Below are 20,006 nucleotides of genomic sequence, written 5' to 3'. Positions count from 1 at the left end.
ACGATAATCATAGCAGATCTCTCGATAGATATGAACACCTTGCTTCGTTATCTGCACCTGTCAGAATCAGAACTATAATTAACATCTTTATCTGTCGAAAAGTTGTATAGGTGAAGACAGGTAAGACGATGTAAGGGGTTCCATGGTGTAATGGTTAGCACTCTGGACTCTGAATCCAGCGATCCGAGTTCAAATCTCGGTGGAACCTATTCATTTTCACTTTTTTTCACGACAATTGGAAGTCACAATGGATAGGTTCCACCGAGGCAAAATCATGGTTCATGTATCACAACTTTCTGTAAGTTATAATAATACAACACCTTGAAATTGATCTGATTCCGTACTTACTAATCAGAAGACATTTAATTTCATTTAGCTTCTAATGCGTACGTTAGACGTGAACAAATACGGTTCCATGGTGTAATTGTCAGCACTATGGACTCTGAATCCAGCAATCCGGTCTCGGTGGAACCTAGTTATGTTTTCTCTTGCTTCCCACAGTGTGACTATCCGTTTCATTTTTTCAAGTGTTAGACAAAATTCATAGTTCACGTACCCACATGACAAAACTTTCTGTAAGTTTTAAAATTACTAAAAAAAACACGAGTTTTTTAATTAATCTGATTCCACACTTATTAATCAGAAGACAAATGTAATTTCATTTAGTTTTTAACGCTTAGCATAAAATTACCGAAAGTAGGGTTCCATGGTGTAATGGTTAGCACTCTGGACTCTGAGTTCAAATCTCGGTGGAACCTAAACTTTTTTCTTCTTGCTTCCCACAGAGCGACTTGCTCTTACATGCACATGTTACAAATTAATAAAAACACTATAGTTAGCAGTGGTGGTACACGAGCCTTAACGGGCAACAACAATCAACTAGATTAATTTATATGGTATCTTTATTTCTTTCTTGCCATTAGATCAAACGTTATAACAAATATCAAGGAAAAATAACAATAACCGTTTCTTCTCAATGTTCCTCATACATGTAATAGCTCCGGCATCTGCTTGACATTCAATAATAAAACATGACAAAAAAGTTTCTCAACTCAATATGACTGTCCTCAGGAGGCATTTTATAGCCCTAACTGACCATGACATAGATTCGTGATTTTAATAACATCACAGCGATGCTTTGAAAAAGGAATGAATCACTACTTAGTCATTTTCCTTTTTGTCACATGAGATTTTTAATTGTGGTTTACCCCTATATTTTCTAATTATCTATAAACACAGGCCTATCCAGCCATTTATAAAATCAAGCCAGCGTTTTATCCAGTGGTCTTACTGTAGTGCGCCTGATCAACTGGGTATGTATAAAAGCTTTGATTAATTGATAGTAAATGAAGTAAAATTCTGAATCTACAATGAGTTAAATGAGCCCAAAACTAATAACCTTTTCCTTATAAAATATGCATGTATATACTAAAATAAATAGTACCACTTAATAAAAGTTATACTTTAAATTATTATATTTCAAACGGTTTCTCCACATAACCGTTCAATAAAATATCGGTCACAACGTTGGTGACTTTTCCAGTATCAAAAATGTTGGAATTAAGATAAGCGCTTTTTGCGCCATGGTCTGTGAGTCAGATATTACTTCTATACACATTTTTACATACATGTCATGCTTTATCTACAAAATCAAGGAACATTTTATGCTGTTAAAATCGAATTCTTTGTGACATACGTAACGAACGCAAAGCAATCACGTTTTTAGTGTCGCCTACTGCGAAGTCAATAGGCCTTTATCAACTGGTATTAAAATCATTCAATTCTTATCATCATTAAAAGAAACGGCCTCTGGCGGGGAAGCACAGCTGATTGAGCTTTGGTACACTGCGTGGGAATCAGCTTCGGCTGGGCATTTTGCACTTGACTTGGGGCGAAGCTGCTCTGATCTTCTTTGCACAATTATTTCTTTAAAATCCCTTGGTTATATTACATTATTAATATGCTATTGCCTTCTTTAAGAAAATACTAAAACAGCACTCTTAAAGTGCCTTTGTATATGTGGGCATACGCAGGTAACGTATTATTTGTTACCAGGAGTGGACCCTTTTTTCTTCGTGGGTGTTTTTGCGGTCGACATGCGCGGTGTTCTACTTCCGCGACTTCCGGAAGAACCAGTGGAAGCCAGACTTGAGTTTGAACTACTCTTCTTCAAATTCCCTGCAAGTATCGATTCGTTCATTTTATAAAGATACAAAATGAAAAAATATCTTCATGCATGGGTAACATTTGGAAAAAAGAGGAGAAAATATTCTTAAATCAAAACTGAATTAAATAAACAATCAACCAAGGTCCATATCGGTCCTAACGTGTAGGCACATTAATGAACTACATACAGCAATATCCAAACAAATAGAACGAAGAATATTGAATTAAAATATATTAAAAGATAAACATGCAAATACAATACAAACAAAGTCAAAAACGTAAGAGATAAAAAATCACATTCATCTTTAGATCTGAAAAACGAATCAATATTGTGTGCACATGGCATTCATAGACAGATTAGATAGTGAAAGGTGTTGGTTGTCAAGGTCAGAGGAGGGCATTTAGTCAGACAGGTAGGGGCATGCAGGTGAAAGACCAGTCAGTCATGCCGAATCACTCGTTTTTATCCCGTTAAGTATCAACCAAATTAATCTTAAAATGTTTAATGCTAATTTAAATTGATATTCTACTTATTAGATGGCTGATTGTTATTTTAACAATAAAATGGATTATTAAAATGATATCATCTAATGATACGTTAGCAGCAACAAAAATCCATGCATTCACTGCAACTTGAGCGTAAAGAAGCTTCATTAACGAGGTGTACTTTTTCAACCATTTATTCTGCAATTGTGTAAAATGCTTCTTAAGATTTCTGCACAGCTTTTTTATTTTCTTTTTGCATTCTACCTGCAGCTGCCTCCTGTATATTGGTGAGAGAAGAATGTGTAAAACCCGTTGGCTTTAGCTGGAAGGACGAAGAATGTCCATAGGGATCAGGGTGCCCGCTTAGACGAGAGAGAGATGAAGATATGTGCCTAGTTGAAGCAAGATTTCTAGGTTGCTGGAGCCCTGAACGCACAGGGATACCGCTACTCCTGCTACTACTGCTGCTACTACTAGAAGTACAACCGCTACTATTGCGGCCTTTGGCTGTTGTCCCGCTCCTAGGGTTAGAGGCTATAAAGAAGGCAAAGTTAGTCAAGCTCAGCTCATTTAGTTTCCACGCTTGAAAGAATTCAACTTCCTTGCAAAATACACAGACAAACATGCATTTATAACAAGAACAAACTATTAAAAGGGGCATACAGTGAAACAAGACATACCATGAGAACTGGGTTATTCCATTCTTGCAAGCAAAATGAAAATGCACTGTTCCTTTCCCAAGCATATTTTGTTAATACACAAAATAAACACGACTTCACCCCTAGTGCAAATTACCCAGCTGTACTTCACCACCCTGATACCCCCTAGCCCCAGTCCACAAGCCTTCGAAATGGAATAACCCCATTTGGTGAAGTGCTAAGAGAAAATGAGGTGTTCTGCTAAAATAAGCGACCGCCACCGCCCAACACAATTCCTTCTCCACCACCTGTCTCAACTAACACACTGTGAACCTCGTGCACGTACCTGGAGTGGGAGGAGATAACAAATGACCGTTGGATTGACCGGGTCGCTTAGATGTGAATGTGGCGCGTGTATGCGCCGCCCCTTCTGGGGAAACAAGCTGTTCCCTTAGTTCGGTATTAAGTCTACCTTTTGCTGAAAACAAACAAAAACTCACATGCCAAAAAACGGATGCTCTGTGCAAAAGTCGTATCACGTCAGCCAACTACTGACATCCCATATCACGTATACGTTACATGTTAACAACAAACAACAAGTCAAACTGAACTTAAAATAAAATGAAATTTCTAGAGAGAAATAAAACAAAAAACTCATTTCACTATAAGAGGCACTGATATATCATTAGCAGCCCACAACCTATACGGTCTCTCTACTTTGGCGACAACATGATGGCAGTATGGCTATTTACACATTGACATATATTCATATCTGCAGCAAAATCAGCCCAAGGCAGATCTCACACATGCCTGCTTCAATACACCATTTGCTGTAGCTTGTCTGTGTCATTTTATATATCCCACGGTGCTTTTTGAACTAACAGAACTGCAAATGAATTTATCCCTTCTCATTTCAAAAGGAAAAATTAGATAAATTATTTCTCGACCTTTAACCAAATTGACAATTTCAAAGTACCAAATAACATAAATCAAAACATACTGCAGCTTTAAAACTGGAGTTGTAGCTTTCAGTTGGCTGATTTCAAGTCCAACTTTTTGGAAGCAGATTAATATCTGACAACGTGGTATCCAAAAGAAAAATAATCGGTATAAATAAAGCCGTGACATGCGTTCTACTCACCTCTACATGGGTCGTGCGTTTCCAGAAACTTTCCAAGAGTTACCCAACCGCCGCCAACTCTCACCATGACCGTGTGGTTCAGGAAGCGGACCAATACAACCTTGCGACTCTCCCCTAACTGGAAGAATAAAGGAAACATGGTCAAAATTGATTATTAAATAAAATATCAAATAGCCTTTTATGATATAGATGATGTATGCAAACCATTCAAATTTCATTAATAGTCAAAATAATTATAATCATATATTTAAACAATAAAAAACTAGAAACTGGGCACCTTAAATGCCAATTAGGGAGAAATTATAACGACAAGAGCCACTTCAATCGTGGTTTCAGCTCCAAACTCGAACAGCCCCAACTTTCCCCTAACTTTGTACCCAACCAGTTTCATTTTCAAATGCCCACAAAACGAACTTCACACTGACACGCTTAATTTGATAAAATCAACGCTGTACCTGATATTTTCCTTCTCCCAGTTTCTCAGATTTGAACTGCGTCCTACACGTGCAGGTGGAACATTGGCGTTCTATTTCATCATGAATTTGCTCTGCGTCGGTAGCCGGACGTTTGGCACGTTTTGATCGCTGTAATTGCGATTGAAAAAATTAGTTTATGGCAATTACCTTGAAGTGCGTTATTTACATTGAATTTTATTTAAACACAGTTTTGTTTTGAAAATTCAAGATAATTCCACAATGCGGTGGTGTTTATATACGACTATTTCAGTAGAAAATATCTTATTGTATTGAAACTTATTGCCATTATAAACCAGTAAACGTTTTTAACCAAGGACTTAACATAATAATGTGTATATAGGCCTACTTATACAATGAATGCCCAGATGATGCTTGATTATATGCGCATATATTAAGGTCGAATACTTACTGGATTCAGCGCTTCAATAAACTCTCTGTAGTCTATCTCCCCTTTATTATCTCTGTCGAATATGTCAAATACTGCATTCAGTTCTGTGCGGGTGGTGGGGAATTCTGAAAATGTTAACATAATGTGATTAATTTAATATTTGGAGTGGGCCTAAATGATAACAAGAGAAAACGAAAATGTTTCACCCCTACTGCATTTGTTAATCAGTATTTCGAACAATTAGTAATAACCTAAGTAAGAGTTTCCAAGGGTTGAGAATGTTTCATTCTAACCAAAATGTCAGATATGCACGTGTGCATTAGTAAATGACATATTGCTTTTAATTTCAACACAGACAAAGGGGAAGACCCTCAGGTCAACCACTTACTTGAATTCATCATGCCATCTACAAAGTCTGCCCGGGGGAGCAATCCATCACCTTTCTTGTCCTGGCGTCTGAAGAAATCTGTTATCCTGAACTTTTTGGCTTTGATCCAGTTTATATACCGTTGCCTCCACAGATCAAAATCAAAGTTCTTGAAGCTTTCCAACTGCAAAATATAGTAAAGCATTGTTTTTACAAGGGGGAAATTTATACATTTCCATTTGGCTTTATTACTTTATCAATCATCAAATATCCTATCTTCATGGTATCATCTGTTTGCACAGTGGAAGCTACTTAACAAGTTACGCCAAATCTTCATCTTGATCACCGTTCAACAAAAGTGAAAAAAATCCTGATGGATTTATAGAAAGCAGAATCAATGAAATATATTACCTCTAACAAATGCTCGTAGAGATCTTGCAACTTTTTCTTCCTTTCAACCGACATTCTCCATACTGCCCGCCATTTGTTCTGTAGTGTGGTCAGCCGAGGATTCTGGATCATCTCCGCCTCTGGGGTTTTGGCACTGCAAAATAAATAATACGCTGATTAATACTGCTCGGTAGATATGGCTATTAAATTTGAAAGTTAAAGATCAAATTTTAGTTATAGAGAAAATAATGCGACAATTTGGAAAGTGAGCAGAAAAAGAAGAAAGCTACTCCAATATTTTATTTGGTCAAAGCAGTGAGCAGTTTAAATGCGCTAAAAACCAAGTGGCCCAACAGTATGTTTATATAAATCACATGCAGCAGAGATACACACTTTTTCTTTATACAACGAACACATGGTTCAGGTATCAAAACCTACCCTTTGCTCTCCCTTCGCTTGTAGCCACGTATCGGCATATTTGCAATACGCTCTACATCAGTGTTCTTTGACACTAGGTCTTCATGAAATTCCTAAAAAAATAAATATTACTGAATGTGACTTGTTCTGATACGAATAAATGAAAAAAAGTTTTTCATTGACATGACAAACGTTGTGCATCATTCTTTCTTTAAAGGCTGCTAGCCATGCAAAAGTCGTCAAACTCGATTTCCTATTTGTTTCATTCATTTACAAAATCTCGCGAGACTATTTGAGACCTCTAGAAAAATAAAACACTTACCACGTGCTCTTTGAGCAGGGCCTCCACGACTGTCATGTCCTCGGGAATAGGGTCCTTCTCTTTGGCGGAGACCAAGGCCTGAGCCTCCGTGACCCAGGCTAAGAGCTCCTCCAGCAGGGCGGCATTACCACGGATGTTTTTCAGAGCCTCTTGTAGCTTAACAGTTCTATTCTCTGCTCGGGTAAGGGCCTAAATAGCACATAACTTAGATCTATACACATTTGTCAAGGAGTTCAATATGGTCACAAGATTTGGCATGATTACTATAGGACACGGTACCCTAAACTCCCTTCGTTTTTAAAAATTCAATTGCAGTTAACATTCCTCTGGTTGTGATGTTAGAAATTCACTGTCGTGGAAACTCAAGTTTGAATACTGGGGTCTCACGTACTTGAGTATCCCAATATCAGATCAGTTTTACTTCTCCATCCACTTTTTCGTTTTATATATAGTACCAATGTTAAATCATTAAATGTTTGAGCTAAAAGGTCAAAGAAATGTCGTCTGCTCACCTGTTCCCATCTCGTGGAGGTGATAGTCAGGTAATACCTCACAAACCGCACAGCGTTCGGGTGACAGTTCTGTAGAATCTCATCAGACAGCTCCTTTATTCTTTCTATAATTTGTTTTTTGCCAGTGAGTTCTTCCATAAAAGCCTGCGTATATTAAAAATAGGATCACTATTTATGGCTTGTATTACTCAAATTATGTCCACAAAATTGAAGCATCCCCTTTTCTGAAATTTACAAATGAATAGACCTTACAAATGAAAAGACTGACTCTGCATTTTTGTTAAAATTTAAACACATTTAATCACTGTGTTTTAAGTCTTTTCCTTCAATTCGAATAAGTTGAATTATAACACATACCTCGTGTCTTTCTATCAATTCTACGATTTCTACTTCGTCCTCAGGCAGCGCCCGGACCTTGAGCTCCGCTTCCGCTTGAGGGAGCCACTCTCGCATCACATGGACCACCTCTTGGAACTCCTCAGCCTTGTAGGATAGGTAAAAAAACAAGTAAGTTGTTGCATTTCCTTGTTTGAATACATATACGTGAAGGTTAAAATAATTATTACTCGTCAAATGAACACTGTCATATCTCATTTCTTTTCACGTCTTCATACCTCACATTAACCTATGAGGAAAAAAGATTCTGAACGTACTAGTTTAAGGGCATCTTGCAGCCTCGACTCTCTCATATTACTGAGGTGGTTCACTTCTTCCCACTTGCGGTCCAGGTGCTCTAGTTGCGAGGTGAGGGCTGGGTCCCCGTGGGACGAATCCTTCAGAGTGTTTATTGTCGACTGTCTGGCATCGAGTTCTTGTTGGAATGACTGAAGAAAGGGGACTCAATTTTGTTACTTGGGACAGGCGACTTCATTACTCCGATAGATGGCTAGTACAACACCATTTTTATACCCGAAAAATATGTCTACACAATTCATTTCCTCAGATGAACTACATAAAAATATAATATAAGTTCTGTCATTTGATGGAATGAAATATTAATTTACAAACTACAATGAGTAATTGAGTCACTTACTTTGTGCTGTTCAATAAGAATGTTTACAGTGTCTATATCTCCGGCTACATTCTGATCCTCTGTGAGAGCGGTCTCAGCGCGTGTCAGCCACTCCATTAAGGACTGCAGCGCGTCTGACAACCGACCAGACATCAGGAGAGCCTCGTCTAGTTTGCTTTGCCTAGGTAAAAATGTACATTATTCTTCAAAAAGTGGATTCTTTTTAATCACAAGGATTCATAGTGAAAAATTAACAATTCACCCAAAAGACATATATAAAGATATATAATACGAAACCATGAGAAAATATTCAGCAGTCATGTTTTTCAGTACCCAAGAATCTTTTAAAATGTTGAAATCAGTTAAAACTGTATAATTTTTATTTCATCTAAGCTTTGTATGGGGGAGTATCCCCTTTGCGTACATTACATGAACTCAAGAGTTCACAGTTCACGGCAGCATACCTTTGAGAAACCAGAGATCTGACAATCGTCCACTTGTTCTTCAGTTCATCTAACATTTCCTGCAGCGTTTCCCTGTCCTGATCATTCCTGGTACACCTGTCCTTTAGATTTCTGCCTAACCTTGTTGTTGTGTAGTACTGTGGATGCTTGGAACTAATCTGATGTTCATAATGCTGGAGCAGACGATAGTGGTACAATGGAGATAAAGACATGTTTAAACATCGTTGCCATTAATAATTTTGTGAATATGTGAGGATGTAGTGAAATGGGATTTCTGGCGACAGTCTGTGTGACAAAACCATATTATACCTATTGACCACAGCTGATCACGACAAATATGGAGGTTGCCATACTTTAAACCTGCACCTTAAACGATTTCATTGAAAAGCTCTACAGTACGCCAATCATTAAATCGATATACGTATTATGATATACATGAACATATACATATCTTAAATTCTTAAGATGTTTATACTCTATGAACATCCATGGTTGAATTGTAGTAGTTATAAAAATCTGTACAGTTAAAATATTTGGAAAATCAATTATTATTAAACCATGGTGAATATTTACTTCTTATATGAAAAAATATGTCTTCTCTGAACAACATGCTATAGAGCGCAAGACCATGATCAATACCCGTGACAACTTATTCTAGAGGCAATAGCCGCAAACATTTAATGCAGAACCAACAAAGTTGAACGCTGGCAAAAACAGTGATGCAGATACCAAAGGCATCGCAAAACTTTGCAAAGTCAAATTAGACGCACAAAAGCTAACTGCATAAGTCACACAAAAACGTGCAGTAAGGAATAAAAGCAAAATAGAAATAACTGAATAATATATGTTATACAACAAAGTTTACCTGCTGGCTCTACTGCCCTTCGGATTTAAAAAATATTGGCTAAATGGCATTCTGTACATATTCAAACGGCTATATATATCTGTGTCAACAGTACAGGTAATTCATCACACCAACAATATCCACAGCTGTCGTCGTCAACTAACTGCCACCCAGTGATACATGATAATCTAAATCTGGGTCGACATTTGAGGTTAAATTCTAAAGGTAGACGACAGCTTTTTATCTTGATTTCATAATTTCATCACTAATGTTTTAAGTATTTGAATTCTGGGAATTTTTTTCTTAATCACACAAAAACTTTTTGCATATTCATGTCACAACTGTGAATATTGTTCTCAATTATTTAATTATTCTAAATCAACCAACACCTTATTATGAAGTGATTTATAAAAGATAATCATACCAAAAATATAAAATGAGTTACATCCTCTGGATTTCGTCCAGGCACTCCATCATGGTGTAGTAGATGGCAAATGGAAAACGCAAAGGTTATACAGGGAGCTTGCACGAGCACAATATAACATCATATGCGGCAATACAATTAGAACATGACAACAAGAAAACATACAATTTCACAAACATACATACAGGCGAGTGTTAGTATTATAGGTACAGAGCAAAGTACGAAGCCTGAACAAAGGTGAGGCACATGCAGTTTCACGGTGTTGAACATGAAGATGGGTGCGCTAAGTAAATTGTGGTCCACGTGCAGGAAAAAAACCCGGTATTTTTAAAGGTGAGACTTCCCTTGACATTTGGAAATAAAACCCTAATTCTCAAAGTATTGAAATGCTTTTAGGGCTAATTTGATTGATACGATGCTCAAATTGCATTCCCCAATTAACGAAGTAATAACACAGAGAGTTCCAAATCGATCTCATCAAAATGTGTTCATTATTTCCTGACAGTCTCCCTGCAATCTGCCTGTTTTTTTCCTGCCGGTTACAACTATGATAAGGACTTACAAGTCGTTCCAACTGAATCTGTTTCCACATTGGTCTCCCATTCTTTAGTTTATGAGTAGGCTAAGTTAGGAAGCATGTGAATGAGTAAAAGCTGCGAAAGCATAGCGGCGAATTGATGCGAGTGGAGGGAAAAGAGGAGCGGGTGATTAATTGCCCAAGTTGATTATTAAAAAAAAAAATATATATATATATTTTATTTAAACGGGAACTTCCATCTAAAGGGCAACACTGGATTCTGTACCTAGTGTTAAACGTTCAAAAGTACACCATACATGTAATTTTTTTCAAAAATTGCAGTTTTAACTTAAAGACTGCCCGGACCACAAGGTGGACAAGTGACTACTAAAACCTTTTCGAAGAGAATAGTAAATCATAAACAACTCATTCCTTGTCTTGTTGGAAGTGTGTTTTCAGGTACACGTTAGCTACTTTCAAAGAGGCAGCTTAAATATAGAGCCGCACGCCACCCAAAGTAAGCGACTGATCACAGCAACCTACAGCTGCTAACCAGAAGATGTGCGCCATGTGTGTGTGTAGCAGAAATGCCCAAAGTTTCAGGCCCGTATTCTACGCTACTCTACAAGAGACGACCCACGCCAACTGCTGAGTATGTTATTGTGATAAAGTAGAAGAGTGCACCCTAATTCCCTGGAGACAAGTTAGTATTTGGAAAACTTTAGGCGACGGCGTTCCCGACCACCATGAAATCCCGCCGTAAGATAATAGATCAGAATTTTTACATTCAGATTAGAAAATACAAAAAAATCTTTGAATGATTCATTCGGTCACTTTTCAATTAATTTCTTATTTTCATTATGTTAATAACTTATTTTACTTTCCACTTAAAAATATTATAACTGTCTCCACAATACTTTTATGACTCAAATATTAAAAATTAGTTTATTTTCATGGCTACAACAATAGTTTTCAAAGAGAATAAACAAGGATCACAGTTAAGCGATAGATCTTACCTTTAGGTCGTCCATAAATTGCTTCACTTCTGCTGGAGATTTCTGAGCTGAGAAATTGAGTAGCTTCTTCTCTGTGTCGTCTAACCAGTCACACAGGTCCTTCCATGAATCGTAAAACTGTAACAAAGACAAAGGAGCTCACCGATATTGTAAAGATTGCATTATTTGTGCATGGATCACTGTCACAATGACACGGCAATTTATCGTGAGAGGTATGATGTTCAATATCGCACTTCAGATCCAAAACCGTGCCTGTGAATCTCTGATTACCTGCCAGGCGGATAACTCTCAATACAAGTCACCCACAAAAAATAGTACCTAAAAGTCTTAGATAAATACCATTTTGACATCCTCAAAATATGAGGCTACATATGTACTTCAGAATATGAACCAACTAAGATTCCGGTTTGAGTGCTTAGGTTTCTCAATGTTTCGCAGTGTTTCGGTGAAATTCTAGCAACGAATGTCTCTTTATCTCGGCTGAAATATGCAAACTGATTCAGTTCTAAAACAGCAATATCAGTCTACTCAACAACAGATGTTTTTTCTGTCCCATTATGGCCAGCAATCTGTTCTTCCATACCCAGTGGTAATCATTGCAATTCTCAAAGGAGTTAATACACTAATGGTTTCAGAGGATACAACACAGCAGCAGATTGTTGTGCAAATAGGATAGGTTTAAACACAATTAGCATGAACGGTTTTTAAATCACTGTCGGTGTCATGGACTTGATACTGTATTGAATTTTTTCCTTTTTTCGCTCATATACATATATAAAGATTTTATGAAACAGTGCTACACTAACCAGTTATCAATTAGGCCTAAAATTTTATCTGATCTATGCCGTCTGTCGTAATTGTTTCAGCTTGAATAGCAGGTTTGTAATGTACATTCATCTGTCAATCAATAAATCAAAGGACATCTACTGGTGACTGCTGTAGACTGGTTTATCATAGTGGCAATCGAACACACGACGAGATGTATTGGACAAAATTGTTCGGTGAACACTCGGGGATTGTGTTCATCTGCACTGCTGCATTGGCCGCCAAATCGAGGCATTGTGCTCTGTTATTGTTACCAAATGATTCGTGAATAAACCTGCTTGAATCGATTAAAAAATTCCCTTGTTTTGATAAACATATATTCTCCAAATATAAGGGTCAATGTTTTTGACACTGAACTTATCTCAGAAACATAAACTGTGTTTTTCCTCAATAATCGATACTTTTATCAACTTTCACAACCACCCATACCCTTTTATCCTCCTTGTATGCCTGTGTGAGTAACCGCCCCCTCTCTTCTGTCCGCCGCACGAGCTTTTTCCACCTCAGCCGAACGCTGGTGAGCAAGTTATTGAGGTAAACCGTGTCGTGTTTACGGCCAAAATATTTCAGGTAAGTCCCATTGCGGTCCGTGCTCTGCATGATTCCTGCGTGAGCCTTCAAGTCATCGTACACATCCTATGGAAGAAGTGAGAAAATGTCTTAATCTTAACAACCAATTCCAGCTTGATATCTGTTACAGCAATGACCCATGTTCAAAAGAGTTAATTTGTTTGTTGTTTATTATAATTTCAGTGTGTTTTATGTGTTTGAGCATGTACGAGAACATCAAAGAAACCAATACACCCTCAAAGAAAACAATAACAAGGAAAGAAGGCCTGTGGAAATTTTAATTACAGAACACACAAGACAAAGCATTAAACTCTGTTTTACGAGGACAAGAAAGGAAACCTCATGTTACCAAGATATTTTAATTATATTATAATATAATAAACAATGTATATATAGCATCGATGGCCCCTTTCCATTACCTTATGGTCCTTAATCTGTTTGGTGACCCTTTCCACAATCTTGCTCGGGTAGGTAAAGCTAGCATAGACATTCTCAGCGTTGGCAAGCCAGTCCGTGAAGGTGTTCAGAGAGGCGTGGAAATCGTTCACTGCTTGCATGTGGATCTCAATTTTCTTCTGTTGTTGATGAAATGAAATTGATGTAGTACAGTTTTCATTTTGGTTGGGACCAAATTTTTTTCTGCTACTGTTTCGTCACGGACTTTTGAATGCGATTATTCACTAGATAAAAGTTGCTCGAAGAACAGAACACTGCACGTTCGTCGTTAGTTGGTGAGGGACAATACATTATCAAATTCTATGTCGAAAAAAATTCAACAGCAATAATAACAATAATAAAATTAATAAACTGATGATTACTACCTTTTCCTTTTCAGCCCTCTTGGTCGTGTCGTCCCACCTAAACCTCAGTTTTGCTAGCATTTCCCTGAGCATGATCACGTCTGAGCGTTTACACCGTGAGATCATGTCTTCTCCATTGAGAAGGATCATCTTAACTTGGTCCTCCTTACCATGGAGGTGGTTGTACCCGGTCATGAATTTATCATACTGTTTTTTAGCAGTTTCGGGCAGTGCGCCCAGCGGTTTTACACGTTTCAGTCCCAGTTTATAATCTCTAAGCCAGTGAAGAACGTCCTCCACTTCTCCAATAAAAGCCTTTGCCTGCAGAGGAAAGAAGACATTTCGCTTCAGACACAGAAATCGATACCGCATAAACGGCACCCGATGACTCAGCGACTGAGGAAGTCGGGTAAACACCTTAAATACTGTATTGGGATTTTCCATAATTTAATACAAATTGTTAGGAATAAATAAGGAGTATGTATTTCCAACTACACTGATGAATTTGCTATGAGAAATTTGGAAATGCGCGAAACGTAACAGATGATGACGGCAGTTTAGGGAAAAAAACGCTTGCATGTGCTTAAGAAATAAGTATTTACATATCTCACGACCGTACGTCAATCTATATACCCATTGGATCCACCACAAGCCTCAAAGCAGGCGCATCATTAACACATTGATGTACTGAAGCCACTGAGTTGGAGACTATTCAATTACCTTATCTTGAACGATGCATAATACAGCGTGTTATAACAGATCATCTCTGAATAATTAAACGAAAATATAATAAGCCACTCACAGCTTTCAACAGGTCCTGTAGTTGATTTTGTTTTTCCAATGCATAAATGTTGACGGCTTTCCACAACTCGTTCATTTCTTCTTGTTTGTCCTTTAGAGCGGGCGCCCCGGTAGCATTCCTGGCTGCCACTGCCTCCACTGCTTCACTTAAGGTGGTGACCATCGCGCCATGTTTGTTGATATCTCTTTGGAGTAACTGCCATGTACAGTGAAGTGTCATAATATTTGATTATATGCAGGGGTTTATTGGTATTTTGTATATAATTTTTGCGCCCCTGTGACAGAAAAAAATCTTATCTGCATCTGACTGCAAATACATGCACAGTTTCTTTTTTACATCACTATATAGGCCCAACTACTACATCAGAACAGAAACGTATATCTTAAAATTATTAGGCAAACTTTTAATTATAGTTCAAGTTAAAATCAGCGCCTACTTGTAGTTTTCTAAGGGATGCTTCTATGTGTTTGTGGTCCCCGTTGACATCGTCTTGTTGAGTAAGCACCTGTTCCGCGTGAGTGAGGAAACCAATCACATCGTCTAAAGCATGGTCCAGTTCTCCAAGCGATACTAGCGACTCCTGTAGGCGAGTCTAAATAACAAAAATGCAAAAAAATTACGATCTGCACTTTATGCTTTAGTGGTAAGTAGAATTAAAACAAGATGGCTGTTCCGTTTTCCTGATAATCAATGACTTTGTTGCTAGGGAAATTGTGAACTTCGTTTTCCTTTTGGGCCTTTGTAATTTCTTGAAATTTAAATAGTTCTTAACACAATTATCGCACAAATTATAAATGAGTTTGTGCTATGTGCCTTCCAACTCTTATCTGATACAGCAACATGATGCCAGAAAATTACATGACAAGCAAGCCAAAAGCCCTGATATATACCTCTCTATCTGCTATTCCTTTCACCAAATTTGCCCATCTCCCATTCATTTCCTTCACGGTGTCCAATACCCCATCAGCAGCCAGAGGAGACATTGCCTTCAGCTCTGCCGCCTGGGTGTTTAGTTTTTCAATATCAGCGTCTCTAGCATGCGCTTGAAGTTTTAGAACTTTAAGTTCTTCTATTTGTATTTTGATCGATCTTTTTTCAGCAGCAACTGGTCCCATTCTTGCAAGGTTTTCTTCAAACTTTGGAAGCCAAGAGTTAATGTCCTGTGAAATAAAAAGAATCATGAATAAATATCACCAATACTTTTATAAGACAGGCAAACGAATATAGATTCCACCATTTACTAAAAGGGCCAGAGAGCACATCCTACTGAAAATCTTATAACATATACCTATAGTGAGGGGATACATTTAATAAAATGTAGCTAATTTCACAAGGATTATCCCTGTTATTCATATAATACTGCATCTGTCAAAAAGATTTGTGGACGATCAGGTATTCCATATAGTGACGTATGTTGTTCTGGAACAAGATAGATAACTCTAACAAAGAATGTTAAGATCTGCATTGTACGTAGAATAACACTGAAAGTGTACTGCGACGGCGACAGCGACGACAGACACAGGCGACGGCTAAATGTAGGCCTACTCACAAATCTGTTTCTATGCATAAAAAAAGAGATTCTATTACCTGGAATGTTTGTTCAAAGCTCTTCCCTTTCTCAAATGCATTGTCTAACTCCTCCTCCCTCTCTTTGATCCCATCCTCCAGGTTCTCCATGTTCTCGTCCATATCCTCCATTGCTTTCTTCACCTCTACCTTGCCCGGTTCCCCTACCAGAGAGCTGAAGTAGTCGGCGGTCTGGCGGCATTCTTGGATTGGTGTCTTCGTCTTCTCAAACTCTTCTTTTATGGCCTGGCAAGATAAATATTATAACTGGTAAAATATATTGATGATAATATTAAATACAAATGACAATATTTTTAAATATCAACCAATAAAGATTTGTCGCTTTAGCAGCAATTTAGAATGTCAAGAGAAAGAGTAGATTTATAAATGTTAATAAAACGTCCTTAACGTCCTTTGAGCATTCAAAATTATCCACTTTGCCAAGAGTTTTCGAAAACTGTCAGGCATGATCAAAATGGTTAAAACTGAACTGGGAGAAATAATTCTGCATTCCCTGCGTTCAATTATCTCTACAACTGTCATGCACATAAATTTAGTAGAACTCAAGTTACACAAAAGGTGATTTGCAATACAGCCTTATAATATATATACTTCTTACATATAATTCTTTCTGCTGTTCCTTCACACTTTCGGGCTCCACATGGGGGCTATCCTGTGAGTTCAGGTTATCTTGCAGTTCCTTAAGAGTATCCATAAGACCCCCATAGTTAGCCCAAAACTGTTCCCCCACATTAAGGGCCTCCTCCAATGTGCGTGAGCGAACATTAGCGGCGGCTTTCACGGTATCGTGAAGCTGCTCGAGTTCAGTGATTTTGTGCTTTAACTCTTGTGCTGAAATCAGGCAAAAAAGATCAATACAATTATTTCTTTTTACACAACATAATGTACCCTTAAAATATTGATCTCCTTTCAGAAAACGAGGAAGAGGAGATCTTTTACTGGGTTATTTGGAAAACTCACTACTGACAAAATATTGCATTTGGCACAGTAAAAATAACAACTGGCAGGCTGCCGAAGAACTGCTCTGATTCGGAGTAAAGGGGCGGTGTGTGTGTGTGTGGGGGGGGGGGCACTTACCCTCTGCTTGTCTGTCCTCCTCAGGCACTTGGGCGATAAAGGCAGCTGCTGCATCTTTGGCGTTGACCAGGGCGTCCCTGCGACGATCAACATCCTCAAGAACATTCTAAAATAGACATCAATACATAGATGTTATAACCACGTAGTTAAAACTTGTTAAACAATTCTAAATCAAATGAAAATATCTGCTGATGAGTTATCACGTGTTGTGAAAATCTGTTTTTTTTTTAAATATTACAACAACAATACATTCTTTCTATTTCAGACAAATCAGATAAAGTTAATAATTAATATGCGAAACATGCATCGTCAATGACATATTCATTCTTCAGTTCTTATAGAACCAGATTGAACAGTTTACCACCTTCAGATCTTGTCTTAGTTTTATGCTAAATTATCACTAAGAAGTAATGACTCTCGTTATTTGTACGAGGACCTTATTCCGCGTAATCGCAACCACTACCTGCGACTCCGCGATCTGCTCCTTGAGTGGCTCGGGGCGCGTTGGGACGGGGTCTGCATGAGCAATCTGGTCGTTCAGCGCCTGCAACTCCTCCGACAGGCTATCTAGTGCATCGGTAACCTAAAGAAATTTGGCAGCTTTTCAATCATCAGAAAGAAAGCCGGGGTGTTATTCCCTAGGCAACACACCACATCGATAATTGTTAGAATTTTTCAACTCCCTCCGCAGTTTTATTAAAACGCCTGGTATTGTGTTGCTAAGTAATTACGTGATCAACATTAATAAACTGATCTACCTGTACAGAATTTACACCCCAAGTAGAACACTGTTGGTGTTACCAGTCAAGAAAAACTGGCACACATTTCAGGAAGATGTTCTTGTACCAACACGCAGTATTTTTAAGTGAAAAAATAAACATTAAATATACATCAATGTCATAGAAAACAAAGGCTGAGTAAGAGACATTACTTGTCCTCCGTGGATAAAAACGGATGTTTTATAATCTTATAATCGCACTTTGATATAAAGTAAGCAACATCTTTGCCATAAAATTCAATTAAACATGGTAAAAGCTCTCAAGGGGTCGACTAGGAAAACACTGGCTGTTTTGTACTTGTCATTGTTTCGTAATCATATGTTAATGAAAGCCCACCGAGGCCCGAAAGTAGGAGATACTGATTTCTGTGGCTAACATCCAGAATTTCTTGGTAAAGCCATACGTGTGTAGGATAATTTACAGTGTAATTCTGTATCTGGTTTTAGTTTCTCTGGTCTGAAAGTAATTTCTCTAACAACGATAATCTCTATTGATCAGAAGTGACTTCTGGTACACGCATTAATCTTGAACAGCGCTTAAGGTAACATAAATGTTCATAGATTTTAGAGGTAAAAAGCAAATGTTATGATGCGAGTACCATGTTGATCATATTCAGTATATAGCTCTGTCCTATATTACGCGAATACCTCTTCAATCCAGTTTCAATACATTAAGCATCATAAAGAGAGATTGTCGATAATCAAGAAGACGGATTATCAAGCGTACATCCTGTATACATGTACATTCGGTGCTATATATCTTTAACCTAAAAACGTTCATCGAAGCAGTCCAAAACCGCTGGGTCTATCAACCATATTTCCCACTTAAGGGTAATTCTCTGTCAAAGGCACTCTACATACATTAATACATCAAGAAGCATCCGTTATATTTGTAACATGGATAATACCAGCAGGAAACTGGACTATGATATACGTTAACATTATATCTAATATTTGGCGATCAGGGTGTGGGTCTGAGCATGAGTCTAAAATGCCTGTATCTATATCAACATATTCAGCCATGTGTGTTGACTTTAGTACAACCTACCTCTGATGTTGCTTGCCGGAAGGCATCATCCAGTTCGTTAATCTTCTCTCTCACGGCGGCTTTAACGTCCTCGTAACGGCTGTTGATGTTGAGAAGGGTGTCCTGCACCTGGGATCCGTGCTCATCGCTACAGACACCCATAAGCTCCTGCCCCCCTTCATTCAGGTTCTCAATCTGTGGCTTACGTTCTTCTATCAACCGTTGGGTGTTCTGCGGAGAGAAGAGCACAAAACTGGGGAATGAATCCACCCGTGCCATGTTAATTTTAGTAGCTTTATATCAAGTATGAAATACCGGTCCCTCACTCACGCCTCCCTCCCCCTCGCCCATTTCCTAAGATTCCGTGGCTAGAAGCCGCCCTAGAAGCAGCCCTACCGGCGTAGCACCTTGTAGACCATGTTGACGAGTCACTCTGCTATTCCGAGTGATTTTCCAGCAAATAACATTCAGCTGGTTGGTTGAATTAAGCCTGACAATCGATTTTTTGTTCGTCTGTATCTATACATAAGTAAGGCCTGCTGCCTAGCTAGGACTGAGTTCGCAAAATCCTACTGATCCTCGTCACTTCCACTCTTAGCCATCAGGAAACGTTGCGTTCTTAAGCTAATGGAAAGTCAAATTGATTCAACGCAACGAAATCCTTCAATATGAGCTCATAAATAGACATCTTGGGAGAAATGAGATGTAAGGTTATACCGCAGGTCACGGAGCCTTATCCTAACTGAGCCGAGAATACTAGTGTAAACGACAGATATATACATAATCAAGTGAGATCTTTATTTCAATCATATGGATTAAGAGAATACATACATTACCGGGCTGGGTTTGTGTTTCGTTTATACGGATTAAAAGGGCATATGTGAAGCCGTGCTTCCCGCATTTAAGCTAATAGGATCTATCTATTACAAAACATACACCAAGAACCGCGTTTTGTTTATG

At 38.1% G+C, this 20,006-nt stretch overlaps 1 protein-coding gene and 1 non-coding gene across 9 annotated transcripts in view; one reads left to right on the top strand and one right to left on the bottom strand.

The window, feature by feature from the left end:
* Nucleotides 1-136: 136 nt before the first annotated feature.
* Nucleotides 137-208, top strand: Trnaq-cug (transfer RNA glutamine (anticodon CUG)). The gene has a single exon. It is a non-coding gene; the product is annotated as a tRNA-Gln (tRNA).
* A 676-nt stretch (nucleotides 209-884) lies between these two features.
* LOC106155850 (microtubule-actin cross-linking factor 1, isoforms 6/7-like) overlaps nucleotides 885-20,006 on the bottom strand; it is a 59,491-nt gene continuing 40,369 nt past the window's right edge. For 5 of the 8 annotated variants that reach the window (XM_087003068.1, XM_087003069.1, XM_087003073.1 and 2 more), the window contains 27 exons: nucleotides 19,068-19,277; nucleotides 17,705-17,824; nucleotides 17,242-17,347; nucleotides 16,763-16,995; nucleotides 16,165-16,389; nucleotides 15,468-15,737; nucleotides 15,014-15,169; nucleotides 14,578-14,772; nucleotides 13,797-14,096; nucleotides 13,395-13,550; nucleotides 12,835-13,041; nucleotides 11,581-11,697; nucleotides 10,610-10,669; nucleotides 8,780-8,952; nucleotides 8,337-8,496; nucleotides 7,957-8,127; nucleotides 7,661-7,786; nucleotides 7,304-7,447; nucleotides 6,792-6,980; nucleotides 6,491-6,582; nucleotides 6,074-6,206; nucleotides 5,684-5,846; nucleotides 5,317-5,420; nucleotides 4,887-5,015; nucleotides 4,432-4,549; nucleotides 3,637-3,768; nucleotides 885-2,178 (listed from right to left, as the gene is read on the bottom strand). In XM_087003068.1, coding sequence (XP_086859194.1) covers nucleotides 2,042-2,178; nucleotides 3,637-3,768; nucleotides 4,432-4,549; nucleotides 4,887-5,015; nucleotides 5,317-5,420; nucleotides 5,684-5,846; nucleotides 6,074-6,206; nucleotides 6,491-6,582; nucleotides 6,792-6,980; nucleotides 7,304-7,447; nucleotides 7,661-7,786; nucleotides 7,957-8,127; nucleotides 8,337-8,496; nucleotides 8,780-8,952; nucleotides 10,610-10,669; nucleotides 11,581-11,697; nucleotides 12,835-13,041; nucleotides 13,395-13,550; nucleotides 13,797-14,096; nucleotides 14,578-14,772; nucleotides 15,014-15,169; nucleotides 15,468-15,737; nucleotides 16,165-16,389; nucleotides 16,763-16,995; nucleotides 17,242-17,347; nucleotides 17,705-17,824; nucleotides 19,068-19,277 — 4,326 coding nt within the window. In that variant the 3' untranslated portion in view covers nucleotides 885-2,041. The remainder of the gene's footprint in view (nucleotides 2,179-3,636; nucleotides 3,769-4,431; nucleotides 4,550-4,886; nucleotides 5,016-5,316; nucleotides 5,421-5,683; nucleotides 5,847-6,073; nucleotides 6,207-6,490; nucleotides 6,583-6,791; nucleotides 6,981-7,303; nucleotides 7,448-7,660; nucleotides 7,787-7,956; nucleotides 8,128-8,336; nucleotides 8,497-8,779; nucleotides 8,953-10,609; nucleotides 10,670-11,580; nucleotides 11,698-12,834; nucleotides 13,042-13,394; nucleotides 13,551-13,796; nucleotides 14,097-14,577; nucleotides 14,773-15,013; nucleotides 15,170-15,467; nucleotides 15,738-16,164; nucleotides 16,390-16,762; nucleotides 16,996-17,241; nucleotides 17,348-17,704; nucleotides 17,825-19,067; nucleotides 19,278-20,006) is intronic. The other 3 variants (XM_087003075.1, XM_087003070.1, XM_087003071.1) reach the window with 3 other exon arrangements.

This window comes from Lingula anatina, chromosome 2 (genome assembly GCF_051362555.1).
Source record: "Lingula anatina isolate TDL-2025a chromosome 2, LinAna3.0, whole genome shotgun sequence".
In the NCBI taxonomy this organism is placed as follows: domain Eukaryota; kingdom Metazoa; phylum Brachiopoda; class Lingulata; order Lingulida; family Lingulidae; genus Lingula; species Lingula anatina.
Note: the sequence above shows the minus strand (reverse complement) of the source record. Positions and strands in the feature narration are given on the sequence as shown.